The 14,853-nt window shown below is 45.6% G+C and overlaps 1 protein-coding gene across 1 annotated transcript in view; it reads right to left on the bottom strand.

The window, feature by feature from the left end:
- The window catches only part of BACE2 (beta-secretase 2), a 213,070-nt gene that overhangs the window by 95,524 nt on the left and 102,693 nt on the right, over positions 1-14,853 (bottom strand). Inside the window, exon 4 of the mRNA XM_069202588.1 lies at positions 826-945. Within this exon, the coding sequence (XP_069058689.1) occupies positions 826-945 (120 nt within the window). The remainder of the gene's footprint in view (positions 1-825; positions 946-14,853) is intronic.

The following is a 14,853-nucleotide window of genomic DNA, read 5'->3' as shown; positions in this document are numbered from 1 at the left end:
GAGGATGTGCACAGGCTCCCCATCAGTAAAGATTGACACTAGCGCCAAGCATTGCCAAGAGACTCTGCTGCTACTCACTAAATTGCTGCTTCTCTTTGCATTTCCTAAATTCCGTCGTGGAAAAACAGTGGCTTTCTGGGAGATGGGCTTTAATATTCATATCTGCAGAGTCCCCTGTCTGGGGTACATTCACCCTTTCCTAATTAGACAGGTGGTCACCCTATTGCATTCTACCTCCCACAACCAACGAGCGGCCGTGAATCTCCACTAATGTCTGTATGCAGGAAAGGTTCATGAGCACCCAGAAGCAAAGTCATGCAGAGAACAGGGTAGCACAGGAACTACCCCTCTGTAATAAGCTCTCCAGCACTGCCCTCATATGGATCACCAGGTCGCATAGCAGTGCTTTGCCTCCATGCCAAGAATGATTCTCTGCCTCTCTACATAAATCTAGCCTCAAGTGCATGAGAAATCAAGTGTATAATTCGCTTTCCTGTCACACTACAGCTAGACTATTCAAATTAGAGTAACAATGAAGCACTTTGCTGGCATTGACCCACTTGAGCTTCCACTGTATCAATAAAATTAATTTTTAAGGGAAGGCTGATGACTGCCCAGTTTTGTCCTTCACGAACAGTCTCTTCCGCACACATCTCACCATGTCTCGAAGGCAACGTGACTGGCATTCACACAAAAAATAATTTCAAAGTTAGTACTTATCCTTTTTTTCGGGAAGGATTAAACCACCTTTGTAAAGTTTGTTCTGGTTTCTAAAATGTATACATTCTATGCACTGTTACACAGACAAAAATAGCCTATACTTACAAGGCTGCCACCACGATCCGATGATGCGAGCCCAGCACCACACATCTGGAGTGAGAAGATGTTTGGGATGTGCTCCTGATTCACGAGGGAGTCAAAGAACGTGGTCACAGAACTTGATGGCTAAAAAAGAAGATCCATCAGCTGAACTTTGGATCAATGAACCATTTTAAATTAAATATATCTCATTCACTGAATAGGTAGGATACAATGCATGCTGTGAAGAAGATATTGATCAAGAGTTCACTGTTCCATCAGGAATCATGTTAGACCAGTGATTCAGCAGTAACCTTAGGTGGTACTACGGGTCGATTCTGGAACCTATTTATGCAGGTATAGGCTCTCCCATTTTAGGCCCAGCACAAAGTTCTAAAACAGCTTCTTGAAAATCAGGGTAAATGTTCAAGGCTCCCTCAAGCATGGCATTCAGGAGTTTTGACAGCTGCAACCGCCGTATGGCATTTGTTCATGTTTTCACAATTCTCCACAGTCTCACGTAAGGTCTGGTTTGGCAGTAATGTATCTGAGACAAAGCTGCATCCTCCGCCAATGTCCTCCAGCTAGCAGGATGTAGGGACTTGAAAAGCATGAAACTAGCTTAAAAATGCTATAAAAAGTGAAGTCAAGGTACAAACGAGGATTGTTAACCAGTGGAAACCAATTCCTCGCCTTATTAGCACTCCTTCAAGGCATCAGATTGATCCAGAAAATCTACAAATGTCAGCAACTAGGACACCGTAAGAGGGAGTAATGGAAGCAGCCATGGCCCTGGTGGAATGACTGAGGGTGTTTCGTGGCCCGGACACAGCAGATCTTGGATACAAGGGATGCAATACAAAATAGTGCATTTAATCACGGTCTTGTCCTTTTTAGCTTCAGCAAAACCCCTAAAGAGCAGGTCATCAACCCTGTTCTGTTAGGTGGAGTTGATGGAGTACGACACGAATGCCTAAAATACACCCTATGCAGACATTCCCGTTCCTGCATGGTCTGAAGTGAAGGAGGGAGGAAAGATGAAAAAGTCTTTGTCTAGGATACACAGAAAGCAGAAATCACTGATTATTTGTATTAGGTATTTCAAAACAGGCTACAGAAAATGATACAATTCACATGATAAAATGTTCATGCGTAAAAACAGATACACAATGTTGTGGGTACATGGCGGATAGTAAGAGCTCCAAGATAACGTGAACTCCATTTCCCTCTAGGTTTCAACAATGTAAATACAAGAACAGAGGAAGGAAAAAAGGACTGGATCTGCATACTAGAAAGAGCCTATGTAAAACATAAACATCATGAAGTAGTCAAAAACAGTTGGAGGGGAGGCAATATTGAGTGACATAGTAGGAAGTAGTTCATCATAGGATGAGTTGTTCTTAGAGTGGATCGGGATTGAGAAAATTGGCCCTTCCTGGCCTGCAAGGGGTTAACAACAGGAGAATGCAGACTGTTGGGAGGGGCCAGGACCAGGGGGTTGGACTGCACTGGGTTCTTTGATGCTGTGATTTACAAACGCCTCTTGAGAAAGGGGTTCCAGGTGTCTTCGAATTTCTAGAGTTAATCAAGGATTTTACAGATTGACTTTTCCAAAGGGGCCAGAATTACCACGGATTCTGACACGTCTAACAAACATGGTGGTGTGGGTGAATAACAATCTTTTCTTTATGAGGGTGTATATCCACAATGCCCTCTGTATCATTGCTAGTTCTAGGGCAGGGGTCTTCAAACCGAGAGGTGGGTCCTGAGTGGGTCCTCAAGTGATCCCACTGGGGGGGGGGGGCGCCTGGCTCTAGCTAAAAGAAGCTTTATGCAGATAACAGTGCTTTGCTTTAAGCAGAAAACATTTGTTGGCATTTTTAAAAAGGTAACAGAACTTAACTGCAATGTTCAAATAAGTCTACATATGTATAAACATTGCCAACTTAAAAGAATAATTGTGAGAAATGAGGAGGCCCGGTGATTTTTCTCAACTAGGGGGACGTGGCATTAAAGTTTGAAAAATACTGTTCTAGGGAGAGTCATCCAAATTTCACCCCAGTATTGTTCAATGATCGGCCAGGACCACAAGATATGTATGTGTTCTCCTCGTGGTCTTTCACATCACCAACAGTTTGCATATGGGGAACATCCTGCTCTGTGTAGTCCGACTGGGGTCAAATGTCATTGGTGTAGAACCCTGAAGTAGCTGAATTTTAGGCTAGCTTTGTGTAGCCTTCTGTCGTGGGTGTGTAGCAGATGGGTCCACTCTTCATCCGTAAATTGTTCTCCCAGGGTAGTCAACCATAGGCATAGCAGTTAATTCCTTATGGGTTTCAAGAATAGTTCCTTGATGATCATATTGTCTAGACCGGATTTAAAAAAATAAAAAAATTATAAGACCCTCATTTTAGTAAGTAGTCATGTATGACTGAGAATCGCAGGAGAAGAAGGGTTATGCCCAGTTTCTTTTTTTGATGGCTTGAATTCTACTGCCTAAGGAGAGATGCAGATGTTTCCATTTCAAAGAAATGCCTCTGCATGTGCTCAATCAGTATAGTTACATTGTCCTGAATCATACATTTAAAATTGCTGCTGCTGAGGATGTGTAGATATTTCATTTTACAGGGGAGCCACTAAAATAAGAATCCTCTCAGGGATGCTGTAGCTCTAGATATAGGCATAGCCTCACTTCTTGACAAGTTTTTTGAGAAGACAGAGAATTCCCTTATGATGAGCATGAGCGCTTGTACAGATGAGGCAGGGAATGTCAAAGCTAGCAAAAAATCATCCATGTGTAACATAAGTTTCAGTTCCGACTGCCATCTGAATCCCAGATATCACAGATTCCGCTTGTATGGCTATCTCAAGCGGCTCGAAAACAATCCGAAACAGGATGAGAAATCGGGGACAACCCCGCAGAGTCCCTCTGCCTATCAACATTGTGTCAAAGAGGAAGCTGCTGTTGTTGACTTTGGCTGTCAGGGTGTAGACCATTCTCAAGGAAAAGGACCGAAACAAATAGTCCCACTCCACTTGATCAAATACTTTATCTGCATTGAGGGAAGAGGACCACAGCTTTGGACTCACTGTATCGGATGTGCCAAAATAAGTGCAGCAGAGTTTTGAAGTAGTCGTGCGAGGATCTACTGTGTACAAAGCCCACCTAGTTGTTCTGTATCAGGAGAGTAATCACTTTTTTAAATCTGTTTGCTAATTTTTGTGTCACAATTTAGAAACAAGATAGATCTGTAGTTTGTAATGCAGTAGATCTTTTTCAGGCTTTGGAACTTGCGTGATGTAGACTTTGGTAAACTCAGAGGTGAGTTTTCCTAACTGTGTTGCTTCTTTGAAAAGTCATGTGAAAAAGGGCATCGTTAAGTTAACCTTGGTTTTGTAAATGTCAGTAGGAAAGCCATCCTTGCCAGAGACCATCCTGGCTGGCATCTTCTGTAACCTCCTCTTCTGATATTTCCTGGTCTAGTTCTGCCTGTATACTTGCAGTTAACTTCAGTATATGTAGCTTTCAAAGAGTTGGTTTTGGTAGTGGGGTCACTTGGAGCTTCTGAGATGTACACCTGGGCATAGAAGGAAGGAAATTCCTTCATTATTTTAAATCTATCAGTTACTAGGGTCCAGGTGGAGCTTCAAATAGCTGATATTGTTAAGGCAGATTCTCTGGGTTTCTAATGCGTTGTCAGTCTCAAGGGCTTTTTCTCATGTTTATAGTGGTTCTGACTAACGCACAGCAGTGCTCTCTCTGCTGCACATACGAGTAGTGCAAATTCACATAATTTTATTACTTAGCTATCCAAGTGTGTCATTGGAGGGTGGAAGTCTATATAGTTATTGTATGGCAAGGACTTCTCTCTGAGGGCCTTGAGGGCTTCTTTGATCCCTCAGTAGTTTTTGTGCATTTGCATAGCTGATCATTAAGTCAGTGATATAGGCTACTTCTGTCGCCCATAGGTTCTGTACCAAGGTGACCGAGTTCTAGTTCAAGAATAGGAAGTCTTTAACCTCTGACAGTAGCTTTTTTATCTAACCAGTTGTCTGTATATAAAGGAATCCATTCTCTATGTCCTTGCAGTAGGGGGTCACGATCCTAAGGTCAAAGGATAATGTTATGGGTGCGTGGTCAGAGAAGCCGGTCACCTAAATATCACAGGCACAGCCCTTGGTAAGCAGTCTAGCATTTGTCAGGAAAGAGTCTATTCTAGTCTCTTATTTGGGGACACAAAAAGTAGGTGTAACCCTCCCCCACTTCTCATGCACCCCAGGAATCATGGGTCCTGTGATCATCCATTAAGCAGGTTTCTGTCACTGTTATTGGACAGGCCCATTTTCCTAGAACAGTTTAGTACCGGGTCCACTTTCATGTTCCTGTCCCATCCGATAAGTGGTGAAATTAGGCCAAATTCAACACCATCGATAGAGTTTGGAGAAAAAGGCACCTTTCCTGATGTTAGGAGCATATATTAATCCTACAAGGAGAGTATGTTACTGAATAATCAGTTTCATGAACATGTATCTTAGCTCTCGGTCAGAGAGGTCTTAGATGTTCTTGACAGCAAGCACTTGTGTAAGATAATTACCACCCCCTTTCCTTATAATTTACCTCTGTTGAGTCGGCATTCTTGCATTCTGGCATGCAGGAACTTCCCATCCAATCCCTTTTGAGTTTGTCAGATTCTTCATGTTTAAGTCTCTGACGACAGCGTTTTGCAGAATGAGAGGGCGCGGGGTCTCTATTTTTTTTTTCTTTAAATGGTAGTTGAGATTGGGGTCATGGTTGATGGCTATGAGAGTGATTCAGGCCAGTATGGAGGGTGTGTGGAATAGGGATGCTGTATCCTTCTGGGAAGGAGCTCAATTGCAGTTGATCAGGGAGATGGTCCCAGAGGGTTTTTGCTGTGTTGGTGGGCGTATCGCTAAAACCTTTGGACTGGCAGGCAAGCCATTTTTTCATGGCCCATCACAAATATAAGAGATGCCATTTACATTATGAAGATGTATGTTTTGTATTGTGTATCGATCAGTAGATCATACAGTTTGTACAGTAGAGGAGTTCTTGTTGTCACGCCTTGAGTGGGGACTTTGATTTATCCCTTGGTTTTGGAGTTCTTGCTCATCGGCACTTTGTGTGTCTGAGATGTGTCAACTTTAATTGGAGAGGTTTCTCACCCTGATTATGGTCTATATAAGGGTTGAATTACATGGATTACACAGATTTTTTTTTTTTGTTCCAGTTTTCAGTGCTTTACATCAACACAGTCTGAAACACAGATATTCTGAAGGTATACAATTTCTTTAGGAAGGGATGGATGATTCAATACAGTTATCAGGTACCACAGATATGCCTCTTTTTAAATGTCTTTTCTGATACGTTACTGAAGCTTCAGGCTTGTGATACTGAAAAAAGGAAAAGTAGGATGCAAATTTCATGCAGAGCTTGGGACATGGCTAAAAAAGCTGTAGGCACAAAATTTCAGTCATACTTCAATTCCCTTTGCTCACTACTTATTTTTTTTTCTAACACTGTCATATTCAAATAACATACAGCAATGCAAGCAAGGCAAAATAAACTTCGTGGGAATGGGTGTTCAGCGCTATGGAACACAGGTACATCCTTTGATAGTGAGATCACGACAAACATGCTCATTGTACAGACATGATAATGGGTAGCAGGAACACAAACTGTATCTCAAAACAAAAGTCAGCAAGCACATCCAGCCACAGTTTTTTTTTTTTTAATGGGAGCAAGGCCACATGCCTATCAAACACATGTGAGGTATTGAGAGTTGTGGAAATGGTATCCAACGTGATTAAATAATCCTCAACAGTTTCCAGATATCCTTAGGTCTAGATGTTGTGGGTTGCAGTGATGCATTAACTTCACTGGTATTATTGCAATATATGAGGCTTGCAAGTCATTTTGTGGTGGTGGGCACACGCTTGGTGCCCCAAAGGAGTGCCATCTCCCGTTTGGCCAATAAGAGTACAATAGCAGTGAGGCGTCTTATAGGTTTGGGTATAGCTCCTATGTATCCCAAAAGGGCCATCAGCGTATCGGGGTGGAGGTACTATAACTCACAATTTGTGATAGCCAGCCGAACACATCCCACCAAAGACGACCAAGGTTAGGGCATGTCCATGTCATGTGTGGGAAGTCAGCAAGGGGCGCCAGCACTTGGGGCAGGCGGGAGAACGGGAAGGATCAATAGGGGCTATGGCACTTGGTGTTATGTAAGCTCTTCGCAGGAATTTAAAGTGTATTAATTTATGAAGGTGGTTGAAAGACACAAATAGACTTTGGGCGCAGCGCGCCTCCCATATTTTCTGGGATAGGGGTTGGCCCAAGTCTGCTTCCCAGGCTTCTTTGAGTTTGACATCAGAGACAGGGAGGGTGGCAATGCATGCTCGATTTAGTTTGGAAACAAGACGCACTGCAGAATCCACAGTGATGACCAAAGTTAGAAGGGTAAGATCTGCTGGGGCTAAGGAATAAGTGTGATATCGGGTGTGCAGGGCATCTTGTAAGCAACAATGTATGAAGTGCTGTAAGTGAGTGGCATTGGCGAAGCGTACATCTGCAGAACGCAAACAAATATGGTCATCAGGAACAGTTGCAGGGTTTGCTGAACAAGCACTTCCTGCATGATGGGGAAGAATGGGTTATTTATCAGCGGCGGGGAATGTAGTGTGTTGCCCTGGAGTATGTGGACAAGCTTGCGCAAGGCCCAGCTAGTGGTAGATAGAGTCTGAATAAGACTCCGTTGGGCAGGAGGGCACGTAGGCATGTAATGGGGCAGGGGCAGCCAGGTCATGCTCCTGAATGGAATTGGGAATGTGTGCTTAGGGATGAAACCAATGGTGTGAAACCAATGGAGTGAATAATGGCATTCTGCTGAAAAATAATTGAGTTGAAGATGGGGAACTCAGAAGCCCCCACGCTCAGATGGGAGGGTAAAAATCTCCTATCGAATGCGAGGCCGTCTATCTGCCCACACAAGCAGAGTAAGCAAGCTGCAAAGTGTGGTGAAAAAGGAGGTCGTAAGCGGTACGGGAATGTTTAAAAAAAGATATAAGAATTTTGGGAGAACCACCATTTTAATGGGCGAGATGTGGCCCGCCATAGACAGCGGGAGCCTCACCCATCTATCCACTTCGGCAGTAAGCCTCTCAATTGCTGGTCCACAGTTTAGGCGTATGATCTGTTCCTTGTCTCTGTGGATATGAATACCGAGGTACTTCGTATAGTCACTGCACCATTTTAAGGGTTATTTCGTTTTAGGCGGTGTGGTGCTATCAGAGAGTAGAAAGAGCTCCGACTTGCCTCAATTGACATGCAACCCTGAGAAAGTGCCAAAGCGGACTATTTCATCCAGTATGGGTCGGAGGTCGGTTTCAGGGTGACGGATGAATAGCAGAATATCATCTGCATAGAGTGAAATGAGGATCGGCCCGCTGGCAAACTGTAAGCCCATATGGATGTGATCCTCCTGCAGGTGACGCACCATGGGTCCATCACCACAATAAAGAGCAGGGAAGATAGTGGGCATCCCTGATGGGTACCCCACTCTATGGGAAAGGAGGGGGAGAGCGTCCTGTTAAGTTGTATAGTGGCTGTAGGTTGTGTATGTAACAGAGACCAGGTCAGTATACCCCCGAGGGACCCTGAGTTTGCGGAGAATGGCATGAAGGAAAGGCCACTCAAGAGAATCGAATGCCTTTTCTGCATCCAGCAGCGCAATGGTTGCTGGTGTCTCTGGGGATACTCTGTAGTACTGAGAAAACCGTGCAGAGATTAAGAGATGAGGAACGGTGTAGGATGAAGCCAGATTGACGGGGAGTCTATAATTTTATCTAAAAAAAGAGGGGCGCGTAGCTATCATTTTGGCCAACATCTTATTATCAAAATTGAAGAGAGAGAGAGGGGTCTATTGGACCCACAGTAGAGCGGATCTTGGGTGGGTTTGGGCAGCAGGGTGATAATCGCCTTGTACAGTGTTGCGGGAAGAACTCCGGCATCCAGAGCATCTGCACGCATTGATATGAGGTGTGGCGTCAATATTTTCCTGTATGTCTTGTAAAATATTCCAGTGAACAAATGGAGTCCCGTGGTAAAGGGCTCTCTAAGGAACTGCTGTTGGGCTGTAGTCAACTACACCATCGCTAGTTCATCAAGGTAGTGGTGCAGTGCAGTGTGTGGTGGAGTTGGATAGGCCGCATAGAGGTGTGAGTATTATGTGAAGAATTCGGACTGGAACTCTGCCGTTCATGGTGTGGCTGCAGTCTTCCCTCCTGAGTTCTAGTATGTGTATAGTGGATTATGGCCGGCGGAGGAGTCTGGTCAATGTGCTTCTCTGTCATGCACCCTCCCCATAGTTGCGTACCCTTGTGTATTTGCCCATGTAGTTTGCCTCCCTTTCTGCTACTTTGTTGAATTCATCCAATAGTGTTTTATGCCGGTGTAAGTGGGGTTCAGCATCCCGCTCCACGGTTTTACGGTCAAGTTCTACTAGTTGCGTTTCCAATCGCACAAAGCTGCGGTGGATGTCGCACCAACACCCCAGAGTGCTTACATATGCAAATGCCCCTAGTGTATGCCTTGAACGCATCCCACAAGATCGGCCGAGTGGCTACAGAGCCTTCATTTACTTGGAAATACTCTACGATTGCCGCCTTCAGGTCGGCGCGAACTAGCGTATCTTACAGTGCCATATTAGGGAACCGCCAAGTCGTCACAGGGCCTTCAGGCGTGGGGATATTCAGTGTCACTGGCCAGTGATCCGATAATGTGCAGGGGAGATGCTTGATGGTAGTGACCCACTGGACGATCTTGCTGTTTAAAAGCCAGTAGTCAATGCACATCCAGGTGCCATAGGGCCCCGAATGAAAGGTGTAGGCCAAAGTATCGGTGTTGTGTATTCGCCAGGGGTCATGCGGTTTATACGTTTCACAGATAGCTTATGGCCCAGAGCGATCGAGGTTTAGAGGGTGGAGCACTGGAAGTGTATCCCTAGTAGGATCCATCGCCATATTAAGCACCCCTCATAAGAACATGGTCAACCTCGAAGTGATCAATATGCGTCGACATTTGGAGCCTAAACATTTACCAAGAAAATTACCAGATTTGCGAGCATTCCAACCACCAACACTTATCTGCTCCCTCTGTCTGAGTATGATGAGAGGAGATGGAATGGAAGGCTCTTGTGCACTTAAACACACACCCGAGAATATGTGCTGTAGTTGGCAAAGTAACGGTGTGGACCCCAGGTGGATGCAAAGGATGGCATGGTGCCAGCAGGAAGGAGGGTTTCCTGCAGGAAAGCCACCTGCACTTTATGTCTGTGTAAGTATTGCAGTACTTACTAGCCCTTGCGGGTATTATTGATGCTGCATATGTTCCATGACATGAAGAAAACGTCCAGAGCTTGTCTCCTGATTTGAGCGTTTGTCACGTGTGTTAGGTGCATTGCATTAACATAAAAATACTTCAACATGCTGCCCAATCAAAAGTAAACTGCCTTCCCCTATCCGGCATTAAACTACCAGTAGAATCCCATGGAGCCCCAACTTAATAGAATATAACTTGGTATCAACCATGCGGCCGCAGCAGCAATGCAATGGTGAGGTGCTCCCAGATAGCAAACCTGGACTGTCTCACGTTGGAGTGGTAATGGACAGTCTGTGAAAGTGAGTAACAACGATAAAGGGTCCAGAGCAGCGGACAGTGTTAGTGTTATATAGGCATAGTATGGTTACGCTCGAACACTGTGATGCAAGATTTCGCAGGCAGAGTTGATGGGTTCAGTCCGGTGGAAATAAATCCATGTTGAAGGCGGGGCCAGCATCTGGATATTCATGCTCCGGGGTCATTCCGCAGGGTCAAGAGCCATATCTAGGTTGTTGTTTGCAGAAGGTCATGGCTTCACTGGGATTGTCAAAGTAGCATGGCTTACCATTCACCTCTACTCGTAGTCTGGCCGTATACAGCCATGTCTAGGTTGCTGTTTGTAGAAGGCCATGGTTTTACTGGGACTGTCAAAGTAGCATGGCTTACCATTCACCTCTACTCCTAGTCTGGCCGAATATAGCGTGCCATAGCGGAGGTCAAGGTTTCAAAGTGTATGCTTGACTTCCGAAAATTTCCTTCTGACGTCCTGAACAGCAGGTGTAAAATCAGGGAATAGGGATATAACAGCATCTTGCTAATGCAAAGGGCCCTTTTCCCTAGCCAGTCAAAGGGCAGTGTCACGAACCCTGTAATTTAGCAGACACGCGATGATGAGACGGGCTCGCGCTCCAGGTGCGGGCGGCAGTCCCAAAGTGCGGTATCCCCTTTCCACTACAAAAGTTGAGGAAGTTTTGGCGGCCAAGCAGCTCCACAAGCAGCCCCCCCCCACAAACAGGTCCATTCAGCAGGTGTTCGTGGATTCTGTAATTCGGGAAAAGCGCAGGTTGTTTTGGCTCCCTCTAGCCTATAAATCCTCGTTCTTTATAGCTACTGTTTTTAATCTACCCTCCACTTTCTCCAGTCGCTTTAGAAGCTTCGCTATTGCTTCTTCTAGTGTAGAGATGCACCCCTCTGCGCCCTCCAGCTGGTCTGCTGGGGTTTATCAAGCCGGTTCCCCATGCTTTCCAGCCGGGCAGTTAAGAAGTCAAATTTAGTGTTAATGGCATGAACCCAGCTTGCAATTCTGCCATCCTTATGTCCTCAGCACCCACTGATTGTGCCTGTGGGGGGCCTCCTGTGAAATCTTCGTGTGCAGGGGGTGCAGTGGCCATGTCAGTCAGGGCGTGCCTCTCAAATGGTAGCTTACGCTGTTTAGGGTCGCCACGTCCCATGTTCATGGTGAAGTGAGAAGCGCGTAACACCTCTCCCCAACCCACCAGCGCCATCCACCGCGCAGCCAGCACTCCCCGGAGCGACGTGGCGCTGTTGCTGAGCAGTGTAATGTGCTGTACACAATGGGGATTTGCGGCTAGTTCAAAATGCGGGCGCCCTGTCACAGTGCAAGTGGAGAGTAAGCAGTAGAGTCGCGAGGCAGTAGTTCCCAGGAGTATGGGTCCCCGGTCGTATCGTAGGTGACTGGGTTGGCGAAATCCCCCCCGCCCCAACCCCCCGCTGTAATGACTTGAATGCTCTGCTATTTGGCAATCTTCACATGCTCAGAGGGACTGTCATGTGTTGCGCTGAAGCATCAATGGCAGAGGGAACAGGGTATCCACCCGCTGCGGCAAGGAAATTCCCTAAAAGAAGCTCATGCTTATTGCAAATTGTACCCAGGGCCCGGGAGCTGCACATCAATCACAATGCAGGCAGCCTACCTTTCCCCTCACTGCTTCTCCCTAGGTATGCACGCAGGTAAGCAGAAGTCAAAGGCCCACTACGGAGGGCCACAAGTAGAGCCAGTCGAGTCGGTGCTGCCTGAAGGGTTAAGCCAGGCCGCATTACACGGGGATTCCTCCCCACGTCCATGTTGAGGTCCCAGGCAGAGCTAAGGTTCTGCTAAGAGTGGAGCCGGCAGTCAATGTTCGCATTCAGCACTGTGCTGCCCAGCCGGCTGCACGCCTCAGGCTCACCCGAGGCCCCCGCTGCCTTTAGGCCTCCGAGGCGTGCAAACCGAGTGAGAGCGGGCCCCAATCAGCACAGCGTTCGCATGCATAAAAGTAGAAGCTCAGCGGCTCATCCCCGGCTCCTCCACCCTGAGGTGAAGCATGGCAGTTGACCCCGCTGCTCGTACGGCCTGTTTCGGCCCATTTGGATAAGGAATCTGGGAGTCACCCGCAGAGCTTCACTGCCGAGCAGCCATCACGGTCGTCGGCGTGGCCACGACCCTACTCACTACTTATTGATGGGGAAAGCATGTGCAGGATCTTGTCTGTCTCTTCCCTGCACTAAAACCCAGGCATACACTTAAAAAGCAATAAAGTATAGTTCCACCAACATGCAATAATTCAAGGAGGTCTTTAATCATGTTTGGATTTCAACCTATACAATTATTCAGCCCATTTGCACAACTCTTAACCACAGGCCATTTGGTGGTGCATGCAAGAACTTCCATGTCACAGCAGTTTCCTGTCTGGCTATCAATGGGCAGATCAATTCATCTAGTCACTAATTTCCCTCTTTTAAGTCCCGGTCTTAGTCCTAGAATGTAGTTCTCAGGTCTCCATAAACCTGTTGTACTGGTAATCTCAGATAGTATATCAATGACCTCTCTCCAATACCCATGAAGCGCCAAACAGGCCCAGAACATATGAATTAAGTTGGCTGATGATTCAGGACATCTTGGGAACTTGTCAATAGATTCAAGGTAAAGAGTGTGAAGTCTGTCTGGAGGTATACAAACTCTAGGCAATATCTAATTTTGGACTCGTTTTAATTTCACATTTCTAGAGATTGTCTTGAGGATTTGTCTGTGGTAATAATCTTACCCAAATGTTCCTCTATGAGGTCCACACCCTCATCCTCATGAAAGACCTGGATACCTAGATATTTAAATGTCCTTTTAGACCACCATATGGATAGTGTGGACAGCAGATTTGACTGCTTCTCCTCCCCTACCAGAGTAGGAACCAACAGGGTGTGCCTCAATGGAGTTTTAGACTGCAAACTGTGCCGAAGCGGTCTAATGGTCAGAGAAGGGGGTCCAGGTCAAGTCTCAGGTTTCGAACGTAGAGCCAGATATCATCCACATCTAATGAGATTTTTTTTTTTCTTCTTTTTTTTCAGTATGGTCAACAGTGAGAATCTTCTAGGCCTTTCTTCGTTCCTAATTAGTACTACTATTGGTTAAACAGCTAACACAAAAAGAGGGGGCGATAATGGGCACACCTGTCTCATTCCTCTATGTACCTCCCAGGACTCCGATTACCTTACTGTTTTGGGATTTAGCCATAGAGCAGCCATTTCTATGATACAATTTTGCCCTAAAACTCATTAAATGGAGCAAATAATTTTGGAAACTTTTCCAGTAACAGTGGAGATCATAGGTGGTTTGTGCGTTTTCAAGAAACGATAATCTAATAGATAGAACAGTTTTCACATGCTCTGTAAAATATTTCTGCCAGACTGGACCTGATTGAGCTGGATGTATCAGGTTGGGGAGATCATCAGATTTTTCGATCACTAACATTTTAGCCAATATTTTGTATTTGAGTTTAGAAATACATGTACTCTCAGCTTCTGCAGCAAAGTTGCTACAACTGCCAGCACCTTTGTAAAGATATGTGACGGGGTCATCAGTCCTAATGGGGACTGCAAACTGATGGTGCTAGGATCCCAATGTGAACCTTAAGTAGAGCTTGTGGGCAAGAAGAACTGAAAGATGAAAGTAGGTGCCATAAAGATCCACAGACACCAACCTATCTCCTGAATTCAAGATCAACAGGACCTGATCAGGGACAACATCCTGAATTTGTCCTGTAATATGAAGAGGTTTAGAATGCAGAGATCAAAGCAAGGCCAAAGGCATCTATCAAGGTAAAAAGCAAAGGGAGCATAATCTTGTGCCTTTATTTTCTGGAGAAGCCACTTGTATGGGACTTTTTCCAGCAATTAAAGGACTTCCATTTCCTGGATAAAGGCAGGAGATTCCTAGCATGCTTGTTAGAAAAATGAGTGTTCTGGTGTGTAGGATAGGAAGGGAAGGATGTGGCCTCATCAAATCAGCTGGATCAATCAGCGGTCCATCATGACCACCTCTCACTGAGTGAGAAAACTGGAGTGCCCCCACCAGAAGATGCTGTGTGTGGGAGGGAGGGGGGAAATAAAAGTCCTTTGGCAGCAGAAGTGTCCAGAGAGGACTGCAACAGATCTGCTGCTGCCAACACATACTATATTCACTCCTGTCACAAAAAGGAGAAATACATTTATTGCAGCATTTAGAAAGTCAGACAGCTGTCATTGTCAGGACTGCACAACCCTAAAATAACCAAAGAATGTCTGAACTGTTGGTAAAAGTGCCATGCATGGAACGTCAGGCCTAAGGGCAGGAGATGGAACTCCATTGTTTGTCAAAAGTTGAGTTGTTCTCCCTGCATAGC

Source organism: Pleurodeles waltl, chromosome 8 (genome assembly GCF_031143425.1).
Source record: "Pleurodeles waltl isolate 20211129_DDA chromosome 8, aPleWal1.hap1.20221129, whole genome shotgun sequence".
NCBI lineage: Eukaryota > Metazoa > Chordata > Amphibia > Caudata > Salamandridae > Pleurodeles > Pleurodeles waltl.
This window is presented reverse-complemented; position numbering and strand designations above follow the sequence as displayed.